Source organism: Typopeltis vanoorti, chromosome 23, assembly GCF_054136105.1.
Source record: "Typopeltis vanoorti isolate ZY-2024b chromosome 23, IOZ_Tvanoo_1.0, whole genome shotgun sequence".
In the NCBI taxonomy this organism is placed as follows: domain Eukaryota; kingdom Metazoa; phylum Arthropoda; class Arachnida; order Uropygi; family Thelyphonidae; genus Typopeltis; species Typopeltis vanoorti.
This window is the reverse complement of record NC_143571.1, coordinates 30,968,583-30,991,130: the sequence shown is the minus strand read 5'-3', so window position 1 is coordinate 30,991,130 and position 22,548 is coordinate 30,968,583. Positions and strand designations below refer to the sequence as shown.

The following is a 22,548-nucleotide window of genomic DNA, read 5'->3' as shown; positions in this document are numbered from 1 at the left end:
GTGTGTGTGTGTGTGTGTGTGTGTGTGTGTGTGTGTGTTTCATATCCGCATTGTAACTGGTCTGATGGAAATTACCAGCAATGAAGCACTATTTGCTAATTATCCTTTCCTAATGATGAGTTTTCTGTTTGTTTGTTTTTTTCCTGGCAGAATTTGTGCTCACAGAAAGGCTTCATACAATTATACTGCTAAATAAATCGTTTTAAAAAAGGTCAGCTGAGAAACGAAGATCTGGTTGTTTGCTATCCTTCAAGGATCTAGGACATTGAAAACTCGGCGATTTTTATCTACAGAATCGAGTATTTTTCAAATGTCACGTGCTGCAATGTGTTTTTATTTCGCCCATATTTAGCCTTTTCACCTTTCCTGTCCTTTAGTCTGGTAAACTTTAGCATCTATATTATGCAGCTAACCTCGGCAAATCAATTTCCGGATACAATTCAATGTAAACAGATCGTATTTCGCTAGCAACAAAAATAATTGATTTATTGCTGGTTCCGAGAGGCCTTGAAATGCATGTACAAAATATAGCTATTGAAATTGTACATAAAGAACTATAAGTATACAAAAGAAGGGTTATAACAGTATAGTACAAAATCAGTAATGCCTATAGAGTTTTACCGCCATCTAGCGAAACTGTTTAGCATTTATAATAAATATTTATTATCAAATAAAAAAATCATTGAATAATTTGTTCAAAACAACATCGGCAGTTTGTTTATAAGAATCTTGTTATCTCCACTTCAACTACATTAGAGAATAAAACCTTGCCATCGAGTAAGAGAAATAGACTGTGATTAGAATAACACGAATCAGGATGGTGTTGCGTTAGTTTATATTGTCCTATGAAGATCCCGTTTTGAAGATCTAGTCGCAGAAGATGTGTGATTTTTTATGATTATAGCACGCAATCTTCGCTACATTTAAAGGTATTGTTTTGTTAAAAAAAATGTAATGTTATTAAGTGAAGTTGGTTCGCTTTGATCACTATTTAGGTCTATCACGTGTTCTGCAATGAGATATGTGTAAAGAAAATCAAAAGATAACTGCGCACTGTTTGTCTGAATTGGGTAAAAGCGAAAAACAACAGCAGTATAAAATTACTATTCTTCAGCCCCAAAACAAAAAAATAACCTTTTTATAGCTCTAAATTGCAAGTCATCGCTGGAAGTAGCTAAATGAGTGCACGATTTCTTCTTTATTTTTAATAAAGACGTAATTTGGCAGTTGTTGTTAAAGAATTTGATATGTTTGATAAAGGCGTTATAGTGGATAAACGACGCCCAAAATACAGTCGTGTTCAGTGAATTGTCAACATCGCATTTTTTTTCTTTTTCGAAGATTTAAGTAATATGCGAGCCATCTATTGTCAAAAACTGTAAGTAATATAAGTAACAAATGTAAACATTTTTGTTTGCTATTTAAAGCTTAGCCAAAGCTTTTGAAAGTATTAAATTTATTTTTGACTTCTTAGACATTAAATTCTCTTTCACTTAACGCATGAAATCAGAATCTAAGTGGATAAATTCCTCTTGTTAAATGTAGAAGGGTCAAAGATACAAACTTATAGTATTGTTCTGATGTCCCCCCCCTCCCCCGACTTCTTTGTTATCCAAACCTTACTTCCCTCACTTATTTTCATTTGCTAAATTTCTTGATGCCATCTGAGAACGTTTTTTGGTTGTTTTTGTTGTTGTTTGAAATTACGGTTGAAACAACGTAAGGCTATGAGGCCGATATATTATGCCTGTTATTCAGCTATACAAGTATCACTTCACTGAATTTCCTATGTTTCGGTTGTTTCTACAATTGTAGTTGTTTGAGATTACAGCAGAAGTAATTAGGGCCACGAGGCCAATATATTATGTCTGTTAATTGTGTGTTTCGCGTGCCTGTTTGCGGGTCGTATGTGCCAAGATACCAATCAAGAATCTACTCTTTGACTTTCGCATCATGTGAAAAAAAAAAACTATCTTTTTAGAGAGAAAGAAGGTGATAATCACTTGTAGAGATAAGGTTATAACAAGACAGATAATAACAGAAAAATAACGAAAGTATAGCTGAGAGTTGCTGCTATCTATCCCTAACAAGTATTATTACACGGATATCAGGAGTTCTAAGTTCTACGGTCCATTTTTTCTGAGTTCCGAGGTTAAAATCTTCAGTTTCTTCCCAGAATAAACCCATTTCTTGAAACACCGGGACTTTCTTAGTGGAGAGGAAAATTTTGAAATAATGGATAAGTGGAGGATTTCTGACAGTCGGTCGAAGGACAGAAAAAAACAAGTGTGAATATATGGACGATGAAAAGGAAGAAAATTCTGGTGTTCATCCCAATTGATGCATTAATATTACCAAAACACACGAGGTCCAGACTGGCTGAGAGGAGAACATTTCTTAGGAGAAGGGGTCTGAAATTTATGGTATAGGAAGAGGATCTTTCAGTAGTATATGAAAATCGTTTATCCCCTGCAGTGGGATTTGAAAACACCGTCTGTTGGTTAGAGATTGGCATACATTAGGTCACCTAGACCGTCCACAACTACAAAAATACCACCCTTGTGGTATTTTTGTAGTTGTGGACGGTGTGTGGTATTTTTGTAGGTGTGGAAGATTCAATACGCAGTGCACTTTGAACAGTCACGATATACAATGGTTATTGTAGACGCAATCTGAGGTCCAGTCACTGCATACAGGAAGACAGAGGAAGGGTAGAAGTCAAAAAATGGCAAGCGCATAAGGCCTCAAGGAAGAAGGTTGTCGTTTCATCAAATGATGAAAATAATGTACCAATGATATTAATATTATTAAAACAGAATTAAAAGTTGATAATTATTAATATAAGACATCGATAACTTTTAATGTATCTGTTATCGTACCAGCTCGCTTAAACATGGCGTGAAAATACAGTACTAAGCGAAATGTTTTTTAGCATTCTCAACAACTGTAAATATTAAGTTCTTGTTTATCAAATCCATAGATGATACACTTAATATAGAAAGAAACTTTTATGCTTTACATATCTAAGCATCGCTACCCAATCTTGACACTTCGAAGTAAAATATATTTCTATTTCGTTTTTAATCTATAAATTTAAACTGTTCTTTTTTTCACTTGTGAAATAACATTCAGAATTATAAAACACTTGCAATAAATTTGCGAAGTTGTAAATTCAGAACTAAACAAAATGTTCGTTGGCATCCTGCGGTTCTGAAAGACCGTATCTGTGATCATGAATTTACTAAACAGGAAACATCAAAATACACTCTTAATATTTGGTTTCTTCCAATGAAGAATCAACAGCATTCTGTGCCAATTTTAATCAGTAGGAATTCTATAAGATAATTTCAACTTGTGCATAGCACTTTACTAGTGCAAAAAAAAAAATATTAGAAATGTCATCTGAGAGTCACGAAATGATTTAAACATTTAATAACTTTTTATTTATTAATAATTTTTATTCTTTTTTGTTATAATGAAATATAGAACACGGAGTTTTTTATTAGTTACGAAAAAACCACTTTGTTTCAAGTCCCTTCGTGACTTATGGGCCACCGTGTGTACATTACACTTTATGACGCCTCCCTATCTCAAACTCTTGCTTATTCCTAGGAAGCAGAAGAATTTCGTCGCTAGTACAAGACCACAACCCTGCTTATTGGAGCCCTGAGTTGACTTGAAAAGTTCCATGCTTGGACTCCATGGCAGGGTTTCCGATTGTGTAATCCTTGGTCACATAGTACTAACGTACTGTAAGTTTACAACCCTTTGTGGATGAGATTCGCATAAAAAAAATAACTTCATATTTGCGCTAATCCATTGCAATAAATTTTATTTTCATATAAAGGTTTAAAATAAAAACTATGAAGAACACTGGCTCCAACTTCATATTTATCCCAAGCAGCAAACAGAATAGTGGATGGAATACTACTGTGATCAGTCAGGTGTTCACTTAAAAAGATTACCAAGTTGAAGGAAATGCACCGTATGGATAATGTTGATGTTCGTACTGTAGTCCTGATGTAGTAAAAACTAAATTTAATCTCTGGAAGAGAACGAGAATAGAACCTTTCCCTTCTCATACTTATTTAATAACCTTAACTACTGTCCCAATAACGATGATCTTTATTTATCAATAATCCTTTCAATTAATAGTCCTTCAAGTGGTTATCCTGTCCACAAATTCATATAAATTTCCTCTTCCATAGAGACTCTGGTAAATAAACATGCAATGTGAATGTAAGCACATGCGCTTTGGTTTCCTTTCTAGTATTTATAATACTGCATATATAAGAAGCAACTTACGAAGGGGAGGGGAATCTCTAAGCTTCCGAGCCTGTAGGATCGTCCCTCCTTTGCCTATTGGATCAACTCTACCAGATCAACTCTCAGGCAAATATTTCAAATATTTTGACTCTGTGCCATAAAACTGAATGAACTGAAGAATGTATCATTTTTAAATCTCTTTCTTGAAAAAAACCAGGACCACTCACTTCACATTGTCTCAAAATACAGTTCCCAAATTCCTTATTTTCTTTACTGAAGTTGAGTGTCTTTACATCATAATAATTACTCTCATGCTTACTTCGTTGAACGAGATCTCTTTCTCCACCGAAGGGCTGCCAATTAACGAAACAAGTGGAATGATGAAAAACCTATTAAGAATAGAAGCAGGTGCTGCATTTTTCCCAAAAAGAAAAAGAACATATAGCTATTAGGAATGAATATATTTACAAAGAAGAAGAAGCGTTTCATTAATGACAGAATATTTCAGTAGGAAATTGGATGTTTACAAGTGTGCAGGGAGAGAGAGCGAGAAATGAAGTTTTATTAAATAAAATTAGACAAATTAGATTTTAAACAAAATGAATTTAAGTAAATGAATGATAATAGTGAAAAAAAGAATAAAATGACCAAAGGAAGTAAAAGGTAACTTCATAATGAGGAGACATTTCTTCAAATACATCATTCAGAGGACATATTGCTAAGGTCTTCAACATAGCTTATAGGATTACTTGGTTATTGAAGAACACGCTAACATGCAGAGATAAAAAAAATATATTATCATTCCTCTTCATAAGCCATACGTCCACATATGGATTACTGTGCTCGGGTCTGGTCACTGGCTTTCTTAGGGATTCTACAAACCGCTCACCAAATTGTGTGATCTGTGGAATGTCCCTATGAAGATAGAATTGAAGATTTATTGGTTGGAAAAAATGTTTAACAAGCGAACAAGAGGGAATATGATAGAAACATTTCAGTTGCTGAAAGGGATTTATAGGATTCATACAGAGGAATTATTTTATTTGGCTAGAGGTGGAAAAAAAAGGGATCATCCCTGAAAATTGAGCAAGATTGTGGATAACAAAGGTGTGAGGAGTAGAATTTTGGGCTGGAAAGTGGTGAACGGGTCAAATGCGTTGGCAGATTCAGCTGTAAATGCTTCGTCTGTAAATGAGTGCAAGAAGAGGTATGATAGATATTTGTGTGGTGGTAGCTTGGGTCCTTTGCGATGGGTCTTCGGATTCCATGGAGGTGTCCGAATAACGCTAATAACAGTAACACTAAATATTAAATGTGGTAACTATCAGCACTACAGCAAACCTCTTAGAGAAATTTCTCTTAATATACCTTGTGAGTTATCAACATTCGAGATAGATATACTTTCAAAAAGAAAGAAAGAACTATGTTGATTCCGCAATAAGGATTTCACAAAGCCCCAGTAATTCTATAATGAGCGTAATCTATTTGATTTTTAGGACACAATTCTGTAATATTTATAGGATTTTAGAAAATTACAGTAATTCGATAATTAATAATAATATTAACAAAAATAACCGGTATATGGGCTGGAAAAATAAACCTTTGCATGGCCAATTTCTTAGAGACACCGAGGACGTCTGACATAGTTGTCAGAAGTGAACAAGACATGGAAATGGCTACAATATGGACATATTAAAAAAGAAACAGAAAGATTTATTCTAGAAGCTCAAGAACAGGCATTACAAACTAATGCAATGAAAGCAAAAATTTTGAACATCAATAATAACAGCAAATGCAGATTATGAGATCAGAAAGATGAGATTGTAGAACATCTAATCAGTGCCTGCAGCAAAATAGCTCAAACTGACTATAAACACTGCCATTATCAAGTGGCCAAAATAATTCATTGGCATGTATGCAAAAATATGGCTTTCCTACATCTGATAACTGGTGGCAGCATAAAATAGAGACAATATTGAAAAACGGAACAACAAAAATTCTCTGGGACTTTCAAGAACAAACTGATCAGCATTTGGAACACAATAGACCTGACATCACAACCACCAGTGATAACAACATTAACAACAAAGAACTGGAAAAAATTAATATCGAGATCTGGCAATCGAAGTTGGCCGACTATGGCTTAAACACACTAAAGTTATCCCAATAGTTATCGGTGCACTTGGTGCAACTTCAGAGAAGCTATCCAACTATTTACAGCAATTAAACATCGACGAAGTGATCCCACATGACCTAGAAAAAACAGCATTACTTAGAACAGTCCATATTTCACGACGCTACCTGAATCCAAGAACAGACTATTCTTGGATTCTTGGGCAGAATCTGAATTGTTCTGTATCACCAGTCAAATTGTTGTTTAAATAATGTTTGTTGTCAAAATAATGTTGTTTAAATCTTGTTTTGACTGTGTATCAATTATATGAATAATAATAATAATAATCTCTACTACTTAGAGATCATTAAAGCCTGCCCGGATTGGTTTTCGTAATCTTATTATTTTTTTTTTAATGTGATCAACTCATGAAAGATTATAAATTTATAATACATTAGCGCCGATGTGAGCGATTGATTTTTCTATTTTTAGTAATTTTATATATTTATTTTTTTCATAATCGGAAACTCCGAGTAAGCAAGAAGACGAAATAATCTTTGACTTAATGAACATTCACAAATATTGTATGCCCAATATTTATCATTGATTCGATTCGCTCGGCAGAATTCAATTCTTCATCCCTGTGATTGGAGAGCATATATGCTAACTACCAGGTTGTTTCTTCACCTGACCGGTTTTGAGGAATAATCGCAAAGGTTTACGTAAAGAAAATACCTGAGGTGCTAATTCAAATTCAGTTGAAACTCCTCGACTCAAATTCTTCGCGTCTAAGACATGAATCGAACCTTGTATTAATAATGATAGTTTGAGTCTTTCGCGGTGAGTTTTTGAACACATTGCAGAAGGCATAAGAGATCATTATAATAGGTATATTGTGAATAATGGTTAGTATGGACCTTCTGTGTTGAGTCTTCGACCCCATGGAGATACCTGGTAATTATTACTACTACTACTACTAATAATAATAATAGAGTGATGTCGTTTACCATAATTAAATGAAAATGAAAATTGTAACTGGTATTTACCAATGATGCACATGTGTAGATGGTGTTGTGTAGACATGGTAGAATAAATTTTAACACGTTCATTGCTAAAACTGAGTCGATGTCTTAAGATTCCAGTCGACGTCAGAAAAAAAAAACATTTTTTTAAAATTTACATTGATGGAAAATTCGTTTTTTTTTTTTAAAATGTATAATATATATAGCTCATTGAAATCGTGTGATTGGATAAACTAAACTGTATATTTTATGTTTGCAATATTTTTTGCAAATTGACTCCAAATAACATATTTTTGACTACTTTTCCAAATTTATTCAAAAATAACATTTTTGTATAATTTTCTTTAATTAACTAAGTAAGTCAAGAATTTGATAAATTATTGGCATTTTAACTGTGGTTTAACCAGTTTTAAGGAGAGTGGTGATAGACAATTACGTGCATCAATAAATGATTGTTGAATAAAAACTGGGAACATTAACTACGTTTTGAGGAAATCTTTCCAAAATATCAATGTTCCAAATGTTCCAATAAAGTGAACTGGGAGATAAGCAATTGTTCAGATGAAAAATAATGCCTGAACCAAAAGAGACAGCCGTTTTATGGATGCCGAAGAAATTAAAGATGTAATATGTTCATGTCAATAGACGCTTGAAGTTGTTATTATTACTCCTCTTCTTTTAAGCGTTTTCATAGCCACTTCCGGCTATTGGTGTCTCCCAATTCTCTCCAATTTTTTCTATCCTGAGCTTGTTGGTGCCAAAGAGTTCAAATTGTTTTTCTTATATCATCTAACCATCTTCTTTTGGGTCTTCCAGGTGATCTTACCTTCATATGGCCGCCTCTCTAGTATAACTTTTGTCCATCTATTGTCCTTCAGTCTTGCGATGTGTCCCGCCCATTTCAATTTCTTTCGAAGCATGTTTTCCCTAATATATAAAAATTTTATTTTAGCTCTTATTTCTTCAATTTTGAGTCTTATGTTTAACAGACATGGGGTGGGGACCCTAGGCTTGCTGTAGTGCCGGTATAGCGTCCGGGGTAGCCCTGGTGTTCCACTCCTGAGCACAGTCTTTGCTTGCCAGGCAGTGGACATCCATGTGTGGCTCCATTGTGGGTGGGAGCTCTGGCACCGAACCAAAAACTTCTTGAGCATGGATCCTTCATCCCCAAATGTTTCAGGGGCCCTAACAAAGTCCCAACCAAGTACTGATATTCTGTATCTACAATACTGATACTGTAGATACAGAATATGGAAACAGAAGAAAGAAATAAAAGACATATGATGCTAACATAAATGTACCAACATTGTTTATTTAGAAGTATAACACCATCTGAATAAATGATCCATATGTCTTTTCGTCGTGAGGGCCACATTGGGTACTTTAACACTGTTCAGCGGGCTGTATTAATAAAAAACTCTAGAACTAGATATATGAGTTTTATTGAAAGCAGATAAAAACTGATTACAGAGTATGTGAGATTAAATTATCGTATATTAATGACAACGAACACTATCAGTAAATTCTCATATTTTTATCACAAATTATAATAAAACCATTAATGTGAATGATGTAACTGTGTTTGTGTTTTTAAAATCTTATTAAACTCAGGTTCAAATTTTTCAGTGCTAATTACAAGTAGCGATTTCAAATGTTCATCAGATAAATTTGCTCTTTATTTTGACATGATATATTTCATTCGGGAAAAAGTTTGTTCGCAAAAATACGTTGTCCCAAAAATAGAGATAAATTTACAAGCAAATTTCTTTAAATTTGGGAACTGCTCAGAGTTCAAAAATTTATAAAAATCGATCAAGTTTCCTTTCTTGTATTTATATTTAATATGTTCATTTGCCTGAAGTTCAATAATTTTTATTTAAAGTTCTATCAGCACTCCGTGTTTTTTTTTTTGTTTTTGCGGATTCTTATTGAAAAATTAGTCCAATTGGCGGGCCGGATAAAATCATATCGCGGGCCGCATCTGACCCGCCGGCCGTAGTTTGGAGACCCCTGATATAGATGATGAACAACAGCAGTACATCCTTCTCTCATGCCTGATTTAACATCAAGTCATCGTCCTGTACCTTCTCCGATTCTAACAGCTGACTGACAACTCAAATATAGACTAAGTATTGCTTGATATAATATGCCATTTACCTATATATGTATTCTGTTTTTTGCATTTTAGCTGTTATTTCCTTTTTGATTGGCCAGGTTTCTGTTCTTAGGTCATACGTAGACAATACACATTGGTTGAACAGTCATGCTATTTTGCTGTTTAAAAATCTCTTCAGTTTTCCGAAGGCTAACCATTCCATTCCTATTATTCTTTTCACTTCTTCCATGACTCCTTGTTTCTTCATTGTTTACAATTTTGCTTTGTCATTATTTTGATTTTCTCAGAATTAATGTCTAATCCAATTTCTAGTGATTTAGTAGCTAAATCTAGTAGCTACTAGATTTAGTAGCTAGCAGCTAGATAGAAGCTAGATCTTCTAATTTCTTTTAAAACTTTCATATTGTTTGCAATAATACGAATATCATCAGCAAATCTTACGGTATTTAATTTAATTCCATTAATATTGATTCCTTTATCGGACCATTCTAAATTGCTCATCATATGTTCCAGTGTTGTGTCTTGAACGTGAAGAATTTGGGAGAAATGGTGTCTCCTTGCCTTATTTCTTGATTTATGTGAAATTTGTCACTTATTTCATTACGAATGATATTTGATGTAGCATTTCCATAAAATATATTTTATTATGTCAATAAATTGTTTTTCAATGCCATAATCTCTAAAAGCTTCTATTATTCATGATGTTTTTATGCAATCAAAAACTGTTTTAAAATCTATAAAGGTCATGTGAAGAGGAAGGTTGTATTCATTGCATTTTTCAATAAGCAAGCTTATTGATTGAATATGATCTATTGTACTTAAGTTCTTTCTGAAACCAGCTTGTTCAGAGGATTGTATTGAATCAAGCCTTGTTTCTAATGTATTGGTTATAATTCTAGTCAAAAACATTTTCACTAGAATAGTGAAAAGATGTTTCTCCTCTTTTGATGCATTTATTGAATAGAATTTTCAATTCTTGTTTTAGAATATCCCCCCTTCTTTAATCATCTCTATTATTAAACCATCCTCTCCGGCAGCTCTATTGTTTTTCATTTGATTTAATGCTTAATCAGTTTCAAAGATTTCTAATGGAGGTATATCAGAGGAATTGTCATAATCTACTTTTTCTGTTGATTCTGAATTTTTTTTTTCTATCTTCACTTTTCTACAGATTAATGTGGAAATTTTTGCTTCTTCTGTGATTTCTTGTTTGATAAATAATTTTCTTCCGTTCTGGTCTTCAAGAGCTATAATATTCTTTCTTCCAGATGAAAGGTTATTTCTTAGAATTCTGAGGTTTCCATTTTCAGCAAGAATTTTTTTGGATCATATCATCCTGTCTTTTCTTAATATTTTCTTTTTTATTTAAGAAGTTACCTTGTTGTTGTCTTATTTATTACTGTTATTTCAATAGTTCCTCTTTTCCCTTTTACAATCAATTGTTTCTCTTTTCAATAAGGTTGATTGTTTTTTCTGATAATTTCTTGGTCCAGCTCCTTTTGTTTTCTTTTAAATTTTGTGCTGATTCTATAATAATGTTTCTTATTTTTAATCCTTTTTATATTCTTTCTCCTTTTATATTTTATTTAAGTTTAATTTTCTGATATCTTAAAGTATATTTCAGATTTTATAATATTTTTTTCTTTTTTGCAATGCGAATCTTTTAGCCTTCACCAGTATTTCTATTTTCCCTCTCACCATTCAGAAGTGATGCCAATATGGTTTAAAACACCAATGTTCCTGGCAATATGACTGCTTGAAGAAAGTATGAAATCTGTTTCATTTTTTGTTGTCCTATTCGGGATCAGCCAAGTGCATCTTCTGTTGGATCTCTTCTTGAAGAAGGTATTCATAGCTTTTAAGTTAGTCAGTTGCAAGAAGTTAATCAGCAGGGCTCCCCTTTCATTCCGAAAGCCTGATCTTTGTAGAGTAATTATTATTACTCTACAAAGGGAATAACGGCCTGTTTGAAAACTAGCTTTCAAACTAGCTGTTTGAAAAATAAGATCTAGATTTAAGAACACGTGAGCTTGTGGATGTTTTGCGAGAAATAAAATAAGAATGAGACTACGAAAGATTCAAGCCTATATCAGTTCATTTTGGTGGTTTTTGTTGCTTTTAGCTGCTGCATGGTTTTAAAACAAGTCAGAGAAACTCACAAAGGTCAGTGGGATCACGTAACAATGGAATTTGAAGTTCTTAGGTTGATAATAGAAGGAAGAAATCATAGGAAAGTACATTTCTTCCTTCTATATATATCCATTGAGGTACTCTGGCACTGGTATAGAAGTTTTAGAAGAGAATTATCCCTCTTCATTATGTAAGAAGATACCATCAAATTTCAAAATGTAGGAGGAAAACTATGCAATAATAATTTGCTTAGAAGATATTTGCATAAGACCACTTTTTAATTATTACAAAAACCGTTTCATAAAAGCCTAAGTGGAGTGGCCTGAAGTGGCTATTCATTAACGATGATCCACTGAATAGCCTCTCTCTCTAGTCCATTCAACACAGATGAACTTTTGGACAAGACTTCCACAGAGGGGAATAATTATTCTCCAAGCATGTCATGAGAGTGGCCACTGTAATCTACTATTCGGACTCCCTCAAGGCACGATTTGGCACAGCAACAACAGCAAAATCATTCGCTAGCAGATTAGGAATTACCAGCAAGTTCCGTCCTATATATTAAATACCGGATAACTTATGGAAACCATTTTAATGTGAGGAGGATCTGGCTCTCCAGTTACGAGATTCACACCACCAGTAAAAAGGCGAAGGTGTTTCACCAGGTGATAAAAGTCATCTACCATCTAGAGATATAATTGGCATTTCCGACTAGAGAAACTAAGCTTACGAGGCTGTCATACTCGCCACGCCAGAGCCTCGTTTATTGGAACAAATCACACCACTAGAAAGTAGGACTGTCTGGCTTGGAGAGGCTATATATTGCTTGTCACTAGCCATGCAGTATGCGAAGAGTGACTACCCAGCGCAGTTTTGGCGGTTATGCAGATCCCATTAGTGCTAGACCAATGGTAATGCTGATAAATTAATCAATGAAAAATTAAGTTTCTATATATAAGTAGGAAAAAGGTTTGTCACCATATTATACATCCAGAAGGAAGTGTTGCTCCACATTACCGGGTAGTGGAGCAGTTTTATATGAAGTCATCTGCCTTCATATTCAGGTAGCCACATTGGAAGATATTTCACGTACTCACGCTTGAGTAAACGATAACAATAAGAATATAACTTTTTGTTAAGTATAATTTACTTTGATACATCTTCATCGGAATGGAAATCTAGATTTTCAGAAGGGGAAAATCCCTTATAGCTTCATATAAGTCACGATAATTTCACTTTATTTCAAACGTTTTAATAAGTGTACCTCGTATTCTAGGCTGAATTCAGACCGAAGTCTTTCCAAATCGGATGGTGCAAAAAAACTATTCTTATTGCACCATGAAAGTGCTAACCTCTTTCGATTAAATGGAAACTAGCTGTCTCTGAGAAGTATTTCTCATTGTGTGAGATAAAGATGCGCTCAGAATATTAAAAAAAAAAAAAAAAGATAAGCTCCATTGAGTGTTAAAGGAAAACCTATTCATGGGATTTTTACATTATTTTTTTTTTCTATGAGAAGTTATTCGTTTGACAACGTTCGGGCATAATCGAAGATACGACCAAGTTTACCCTTCGTACTAACTTACTGAGATGACCTCTAGATATTGAGATCATTTTGCAGAATTGTTATGAAAATCATCGTTAGTGATACTTTGTAAGTCGACATGTAAGATGGCACTAAGTAGGAAAAATTACAACTTACAAAAATTACACAAACAATTACAAAAAAATTACAAATTGCAAATGTGAAAATTTTGTGGCTTATGAAAGCCTACTAGAAGTTTGTCGGATGTCAATTCGATGGTACATTTCGTAGATGAATACAGGAAAATAGTGAACGGTGTTTCAGAAACGAGAGTCGAATGCTACATGTTTTCGTACATCATAAAACCATCATGAGCAGATGTCCTGGTCTAAAGTCCACAATGGTTAATTTGCTGAAGAATTAGAAGCCACAGATAATAATAAGCCAGAGATACGATGTTGATTAATAGATTGAGAGGACCCGGCACCTCCTGAGAAGGTTGGAAAAAGCTGACCGTGTGGAGAGATGCGAATAGCCAGAAGAATTTCCATAAGTGAGATCGCTTGTGTCTGTCTGCATCTACGAATAGAAAGTTTTCTGCCATTAAATGTCATAGAAAAGCAGTATCTCGCCAACGTTTCTTAATATACATTATTTATTTATGGATATGAAACGATCGAAATCAATCCTCCAAAATAATGAATGATCTTATGACCGTATTTGGGCATGTATGATTGTCTGGTGAATCTTTTATTTATTTGTTTCTTTCTTAACCTGATTGTGTTGTCCTAAGGATGAAGTTAAGAGCTAGAAGTGTAATGATTTGAGGCTTCTTCTCTTGGTATGGATTAGTTCCACTGGTTTTAGGGCTTGAAATCATAACTGTCTAGTTCTGTACAATTGTTGCTGTTCTCGACAATTTTTCATTCTCTACAATGGTGAAAATTTATTATGCACGTTCTTATCCTTTCCAACAAAACACCACTCCATATCTGAAAGCAATGAGTGCAAACACTTGGTTTAAAGAGGATAAGCCTAAAAACACTGCGGTGATTAGCAACGAATCCTGAAGATTAAAATCTTTGAGATTCTACTATTTGTTATCTTAAAACTTTCAATGGCATTTATTTAATGTGGATAATGTAGGTAAGCTCACATTAATCGACAGCCAGGATGCATATCATTTGTCAATTGAGAGATTTGAGGGTTACCATTAAAGTGACCAGTTAATGGATTTGTGCATCCTAACCCTAGAAAGAGCTGATTTGAGAAGAAAAGTGAAGTGCAGTTCGATGGAAAAGATTTATCGCCCTTCAAAATCAAAATTTGAAAATAAGCAAATTTCCTTGTTACAATGAATGCTTCATTGTTTCTTATCATGCTTCAATTAATGATGTAATACTTTCCTTAATTTCTTAGTTAAATATTTTCAAATTAATTTCAGGAGCCAAATTAATCGGAATAGCAAGACAAAGAGATTTTGTGAATTTTACCTGTTTGGATGACTGATTAAGGTAATTACCGACATTTTGAAATAGGAAACTGGAAGTCTAACTCAGAGAATGAATAAGCTTTCAATAGATCGTAAAAAACCCGTTGTGTAGGATAAAAATTCGTAACTGGTCAAATTATTGATTGATTTCACACACTCATGTTTCTCAAACGGCTTGCAGCAATGGATGCGCGCATTAGTATCTGGTAAATGGAGTCCAGTGAAATCAGTGTAGAAATAAAACAATGTGCAGTGCACATGACCTGACATACACACATGTATATACTATATTGGTCCCACATACACATCTACACTAATCTGACATGAAATAACTCCCTCTCAAAAGAATTTAAATTTTATTTCACCTCCAAGTTTTTATTAAAAATTTGTGCTGCAGTATACTGTTTTTAGCAAGTTACTCCAACAAGAAGTAGATAAAAGTTTGTTTTATCGATCAAACAGTTTTGCGATCATGGTGGCAAATGTACAGCATCTGATGCTCAGCCTGTAAGACCTGAGTTCAAATCCCACCAAAATGGGGATGTTAATTAATGTGTTTAGGTGGCTGCTATGTTCATCATTCGGTGCGATATCCTTACCCCTGTTTATTGGAAGCCAAAAGTGAGTTGAAAATGAAGTCTCTAAGGAACAAGCTCAACTAAACTTCAGACTACAAATGGTAATAATGCACTGTAGAATTATTATCTTTCGTAGTTGGGACTGGCGAAAACTTTTAGCTTTGGATGCAGTATTTCAACACCTTTTCCGTCAAAACGATCTAAGTTTTAGATAAATCCTTTGGTACCAAATGAATCCATCCATCCAATTCTTACCTATGCCCTGCTGCATCTCATCAGGTGAGTATTTCATGTCTGTAGATATGTGGGTTCATGGGACGGATTCGCTGTTTTGAGGAAGAAAATTTCGAGTTTCGAGGAAAAACACTCCACCACCACCATAAGAGACCAGCTAACTTACCCTTAATTTAAAAGACCTGATAAAGGTTCCTCGTGTCATAAACGGGATTCGAAACCAGGTCTTTCTAACCAAAGGATTCCTGTCGAAATTAAATGCCCTGTGGAGGCTCGCCAAAGGAATAAATCTTTTGATTTTATAACCAAGAATAGTAAATAAAAGTTCAGTGCGTTGTTGCTGTTATTGATCGTTCTGTATTTGAATTCAAACTGTTAATTTTGTTGTTGTTGTTGTTGCTATATTTAAGAGATTAAATGAACAACTTCAACTGAACACGAACTGGGATAATCCAGTTCGTGTTCAGTTGAAGTTGTTCCCTTTACTTACTTGCATGTTTCCCTCCAAAAATCATTACTATTTTTTTAGAAAACTTTAAATTTAAAACTGCATTAGAAGTGTAGTAGACACATATAGTAAGATGTTGCATTGCTTCAAGTGAAAATATTAGTAACTGTCCTACTGTGTGCGTGCATGCGTGTGTGTGTGTGTGTGTGTGTGTGTGTGTGTGTGTGTGTGTGTGTGTGTGTGTGTGTGTGTGTGTGTGTGTGTGTGTGTGTGTGTGTGTGTGTGTGTGTGTGTGTGTGTGTGTGTGTGTGTGACAGATAATTTAACTGCTAATCCAACATATATACTGATATGTATAAGTATTTCAATGTTTCAATAAAGTACGGTGCTAAGAACGCATGAAACTCGTATGTAGGTCTATTTAAGGAAATTTTAAGAATACTTTAAGTTTCTTAGGGAGTTTGTTGATGTCGTATAAAATCGTAAGCCGCCTCTCCCATTAGAAAAAGGTCCTTCAAATCTTCTACATCTGTGTGAACGGAAGAGGATCATAGTAGAGTTTGAAGTACCGAGAGTAGTGACAAAAACACTTGTAGTTTAGGCAAAAAAAAAAAAAAAAATTTTTTTTCATGCATTAATCTTCTTATTACACGGGGAGGAGTGAGAGATTCGAAAAAAATACCTCAACTTGTCATCGATCTGCGCGATAATTTAAGAGACACGCATGGTGGGCGTTTATCGTCTGCTGTAGCGCTCTCTAAACAACACGTCACTGAACCATATATAAAGGGAACCCTCTTTCTCTGGAGTGTGTGCAAAACCTTGGTGTGAACTGCAAGCTGGGTTAGCAATCACGGTTCTTCTGCCCATCATTTGACAACCCTCACTAAAAACGAACACAGTAAGTGTTTCATATGCTATTAATTTCGTTTTAAATGCCTTGTTTAGAATATTTTGTAGAAAGTTGAATGGGTAAAAATATTAATTTTATGTTAATTTTTAGAATTTTTTTCAGATATCTTCCAGATAATTTGTACTTTAGTTGTTCTTAATAGCGTTAATCTCGCGTTGCAAACATTAAAAATTTATACTCATAGGATAGTCGTTCATAAGTTTATATTTGAAAAATAAATGTAAATAAAGAGTGTCTCTAATTTAAATGCAAATATACAAATATACCTTGTAAGTATTCACTATTATCCTCTTCTTATACTGTATACAAAGATTGCGTCTTCACATTTAACAAAAAGTTTATCGAATGTAAATAATAAAAACTAATCGTTTTTATTTGTTTTAAAGAAAGGTCGTGTAATTCATAAGCAAACATACAGGAAACGAAGCGCTAGAAATACTCACTAAATCGTCTGCCTTAAATCGTTTACAAAGCCGATGTCTTCACATATTTTTTTAACTTTAAATTCCGTTAAGTATGCAATTCTGAATAAATTATGAAGAACTAAGAACTTTAAAAAAAAATAAAAAAATTCGCGTTTTGTGTTTAAATTGAAATAGAAAAAAAATAATCAAACTTTCTGAAAGTTGTATCTCTTTGATGGAGAAATTTCTGTTTAGTTGTCTAATTTTTGTTAATTTGGCCACAGCGTATTTCTTGATAACAGTGCCATCTTACGAGTCTTCTAAAATATCTCAGTGTTGCAGAAGACAATTAATGAAAGTTTATTCTCCTGCAAAAAGGCTCTTTATTTACAGAAATTAATAACATTTTCTGCCTTTATAGCTGAGAAACAGTTTCACACAGAATAGGTTGAGATGATACTTTGTCAGTTTTATAAAATCGAACTATATAGAAGCGAGCATATCAGATTATATTAAAATATAATTGTATTATATATATTGATTGTATTAATGAATTTATTTTTAGAAGATTAAAAGAAACCGCAAAGATTATAATTAGTGTTTATCCATAACAACAGTGCTTGGCTATCAATCTGTCTGGGTTCTGTTAGTCTTGTTCTATCAGTGTACCTCAAGAGAATGCTAAGGGAGACATGAAGTGCATTATTCTCAAAAAGAATTGAATTTTATCCCTCTATAGAATTGAGTGTTTTGTTTTAATTTTTTTAATAGCAGTCCTTATTGGGTTTTGGACGTAAATAAATTTTTTCTCACTCCATATCTTAAAGAACGAGTTAATACGGGATTTTTTATTTTTTTTTATTTTTGCGCAATTAAAAAGTTAGACTTTGAGAATCTCTTATGTCGTTTACATACTTGAAGAGTTCGTGCTGACAGGCTAAATAGAAAATTAAGATAATTTAACAGATGTTTTGCTGACTCTCTCTCTCTCTCTCTCTCTCTCTCTCTCTCTCTCCAAGTGAATTTGCAGAATTTTATTCTGCTGTATTGTATTATACTTAAAAATTATCATTCTCATTAAATCGCTAGTATTTTTCAAAAATATCAGATACAATAGACGTGTAGCTATTTTGCGTGAATGCAAAAATGATAAACTATCAAAAAAAATAATTGTTCATAAGTATAAATACGAAACTTACCTTATTCTTTTTGCACAAAATTCAAGGAATAAACTGATATAAAAAAATCATTTACTAACGTCTTAAAAAAATTAAATAAATTAAAATTAAATCCTGGATATATCAGTGGTAATAAATTAATATTTGAAACAAGACAGCAACTCTTGAAAATAACTTGGCAGACGATTTCATGTTGAAGTTTTGTTTTTAATGGAAGCACGTTCGTGCTGCCATCTGGAATTATATTACACACAATATAAATTAGTTTAAAATTTTGATTAAAAAATGAGTTTAACTATTAATAATATATCTGTATTTATTATTTTAAATAAATTAATAATTTGCTTATTATTCTGTTTGAGAAAGGTATTTTGCATATAAATTTTAAAAGTTATGTCAGTAAATGCTTTCATTTGTATTACGCTGAACAAGTAGTATGGCGGCGATTGTAATTTTCTTTTCTTTTCTTTTTTTTTTTCATTTCCGATAGATGCGGTCACCCGTTCTCATTTGGGTATGTGCCTATTCTACATTATTCCTGGTTGCCTTAGCATTACCTCATGAACACCGTATCCAGAAAAGAGGTAGCAGGCTTTGTGGCAAACATCTTGTAGAAGCCCTTGCCTTTGTTTGTAACAACGTATACTTCAGTCCATATAAAAGAAGTTTTGATTACGATAATTTAGATAAAGGTAATTATGTTTACGTATTGTAGTTCTATGATGCGAAACACATAAAAAGAATTGTATTTCAAAATGTTTACATAGCTTGAAACTGTGATTGAAGTAAACTAGTACCTACTAAAAGTTCGCAGATTTTTTAGAAGTCACCTTAAATTTGACTTTTTTTTTTTCGAAGTTTTAACTTTTTTCCTTATCGTGCTGCCATTGGTTTTATATATTTTCTGTTGATTCCTTTAAGAGAGCAATTGAACTTTGATTTCAGGTTACTTCTTTCTAAAGACTTTTCCAACATATTCCTTGCAATAGTTCAATATTTTAATAATGCAGGAATGAGGACCACAAATTGTGTGTGTTTGAGAACCCTGCTTAAGAGATAATCTGTATATGCAGCTGATAACGTGAATGGATGAGACAATATAGACTTCTATCCATAATGTCACTTAGCACCGTCTTCCGTTAATCCACCATGGTCAGTTTTATATCTTACGGAATGTTTAAATTCCAAAATATTACACATTGGATTACACAAAATATTACACATTAGATTAGTGTAATAATCAATAAGATGACAGTCGGAATAAAAATGAATTTTAGTGAGAGTAGCACGTGCTGCCAAATTGGTGAGTGTAAGAGAAAGAAATAATTTGTCCATCCTTTTTTTTTTTTTTTTTTTTTTTTTTAGGATGATCGAATATTTATCGAAAGAATTTGTCCTTTTACTGCTAGAAATTAAGGAACAATGATTAAGCATCTCATTCCTAAACAACTACACAGGTGAGATAACCTCTGCTTTTTTAGGTTAATACTAATTCGGGGGTACTGGTGTAGCCTTGTGGAAATGCGTTTCCATCAATAGGTTAGCTGTCGAATGAAAATTAGGTTCGACTGTAGTCGCTGACTGGAGAAACTTTTATAAACGTATCTTCGGCTAGTTCCCGAGTTAGTCGAACTTGGGAACGTATGCAAGTTGAAATTTCACCAGGCATTTGCAAAATCGACAATAGAATTTGCACAATTAAGACAAGAATACGATTGTTAGGATTTGCAGCCACGAGATGACTGCAGTTTTCTCCCATACTTTCATATTCTCTCTCTCTCTCTCGCTTGAAACGCCTGTCATGAGGGCTTCAAGAATATAGACTGATGGGGCTGTTTTAAAAAGTTAATTAAGACTTAAAAAGTTTCATCTATTCCTTTAACGAAATAAAAGGAGCTCGATATATTTTTTTAATTATGAAGACTCAGCTTCTGTTATTCCCTTATCACTCCTAGTATTTAGTTCGTAGACGTAATTGCATGTTTATATGTGTACTCCACTTCGAATTTCTTAGATCGAGAAAGATAAATGAGAAAAAAATCTCTGACACCATGACGAATTATGTGTGTTTTCATTCATCATGAAATTAACTGGTGAAGAATTCGCAGCATGCAAAATGATTGATTGACTGATTTCTCTTGAAAACAACCTGGTCATAACAAGATTAAGCGTAGGATACAACCTCAAGTGTGCTATATGGTTGGATGTTCAGTATGAACAAATAAATCACATTTTTATTATCTCTTCAGCAAACAGATTTGAGATATGGTGTAACTAACGTCCTGAAGTATGGAAATACTGAATGCAAGATTAATTTTAAGTTATGATTATTATCCATAAGTATTATGTTACGCTTTTAAACTAAATTTAAATAAAAAGCGTCCTTCATTTTATAATTAAGCCTAATTAGAATCAGTTTAGAATAAACTGCATTTATAATATTAATATACACTCAGATATAGTTAATTAACCTTTCTAAAAACTCAAGAACTTCAAGAATTGAAGAATATTTTTGAGCTTTAATCTCAAATATAGCGAACTTTAAACTAAATAAACTGAATTTAGGACTTTGTGTGGTAATGAAATAAACCTTTCCAAAATATCAATAAATAATAATTTGTGTGTGAACAATGCTGAATATTTTAAAAGATGATTGAATAAACGTAGAAACGGAATGTTGAGAAAAAAGTCGTTACTGTGTAAGATCAAAAGACGAAGTATATTGTCTGGAAATGAATATACGAAGTTTCTCTTATGATTTATATATCATAAGTTGCTCTTCTTAAAAACAAGTGTAAATCACGTGAAGTAGACGACAACTCTATTAATGAATCTTCTGCTAATGAAATTATGTCTTATTTTATGTATAGGAACATAATACATTTAATTAAAGAGGGAGATGAAACCAATCTTAAGTGATTCATCGTTATCGATGTCCATCTTTTAAATGGACATTGATAACGAATTAACGACATTTACTGCACCCTTATTCATTTTTTCTCTTTAGTACCATTCGCAACATTTAACGAATCTATATAATGAATTGAATTAAAATATAATTTTAATTTATATTTTCATATAAATTTATATAAATTTACAAATTTTAAGCAAATTACATTATTATTACATTATTCAGTAATATTATTATTTTAAATTAAATTATTTAAATAAAATTATTTTGAAAGTGTTCAATTTGATACACTAAATATTTATTATTATTATCATTATTATTATCCATGAAAGTTATAGTGAAAATACAAAAAATCGAACAATAGATTATTTTTCGAAAGGTTTTTTGACAATAGGTTGCGATACCTGTGCTTTTATAATTTCAGCAAATATTCCGCATTTAAAAACAATTGAATATAAATAAGAGCATGGGTGGCGCCACCTCTGAATTAGAATTGGATTGGAAACCTTACATAAATAATTCGCGTTGCTGATGTTTTTATTTATTTATTTCTTAGGATCGTGGGGAAGAACCACTCTCGAAGTTCGTCCACAGATTGACCGACTCCTGGACAGCAGAACAGCTTTGTCCATGTTCAAGAAAGATTATCCTGTCTATTTATCACCGAGAGGAATCGCAGACGAATGCTGTAGAAACAGCTGCACCTACAATGAACTGCTGTCATACTGTGGGGTACCCGACAGTTCGAAACGACACACAGAAGATAACAATGTCTAAAAGAAACGATAAACAAAGACGTGACTTGTTCTCACCGCAAACATCTTCGATGGTGCCTCTGAGTGATCTCTCTTCGGCTTCTGTAATGTCATCATTGTGTTGTACTTCGTCCAAAGACGTGCGTGAAAATTGCTGTATGCAGTGTGAAGAAAAATAAATATTTTGTAGTTTCCGTCTTGCTCTGCCTGATAAACACACTCTTCTCTTTTCAGATCTCTCTCTCTCTCTCTCTCTCTCTCTCTCTCTCTCTCTCTCTCTCTCTTTTTCTGTGTGTGTGGGGTGGATGGGGTTTCTTTTTTTATTTGAATACTAACTATACTAAAATATTATTCTTGTAGTATAGACAAGGAAAAAAAGAATATTCAGTAAATAAACACAATTTTATTATTAATATATAGTCATTTTATTAATAGTGGCCCTTCAAATGTGAGCCATACGATT

The 22,548-nt window shown here is 33.2% G+C and overlaps 1 protein-coding gene across 3 annotated transcripts; it reads left to right on the top strand.

Moving 5' to 3' along the window:
* The first annotated feature begins 765 nt into the window (after positions 1-765).
* On the top strand, positions 766-22,279 carry LOC150093735 (bombyxin A-1 homolog). 3 transcript variants are annotated; one of them, XM_090413079.1, is made up of 3 exons: positions 766-929; positions 18,910-19,111; positions 21,887-22,279. In XM_090413079.1, exons 2-3 carry the CDS (start codon positions 18,910-18,912, stop codon positions 22,105-22,107), a joined length of 423 nt encoding a protein of 140 aa, XP_090269205.1. In that variant the 5' UTR covers positions 766-929; the 3' UTR covers positions 22,108-22,279. The 3 variants fall into 3 exon arrangements, with proteins under 3 accessions (XP_090269205.1, XP_090269207.1, XP_090269206.1); XM_090413081.1 differs by lacking the exon at positions 766-929 and adding an exon at positions 1,090-1,378; XM_090413080.1 differs by lacking the exon at positions 766-929 and adding an exon at positions 16,752-16,825.
* Positions 22,280-22,548: the final 269 nt, after the last annotated feature.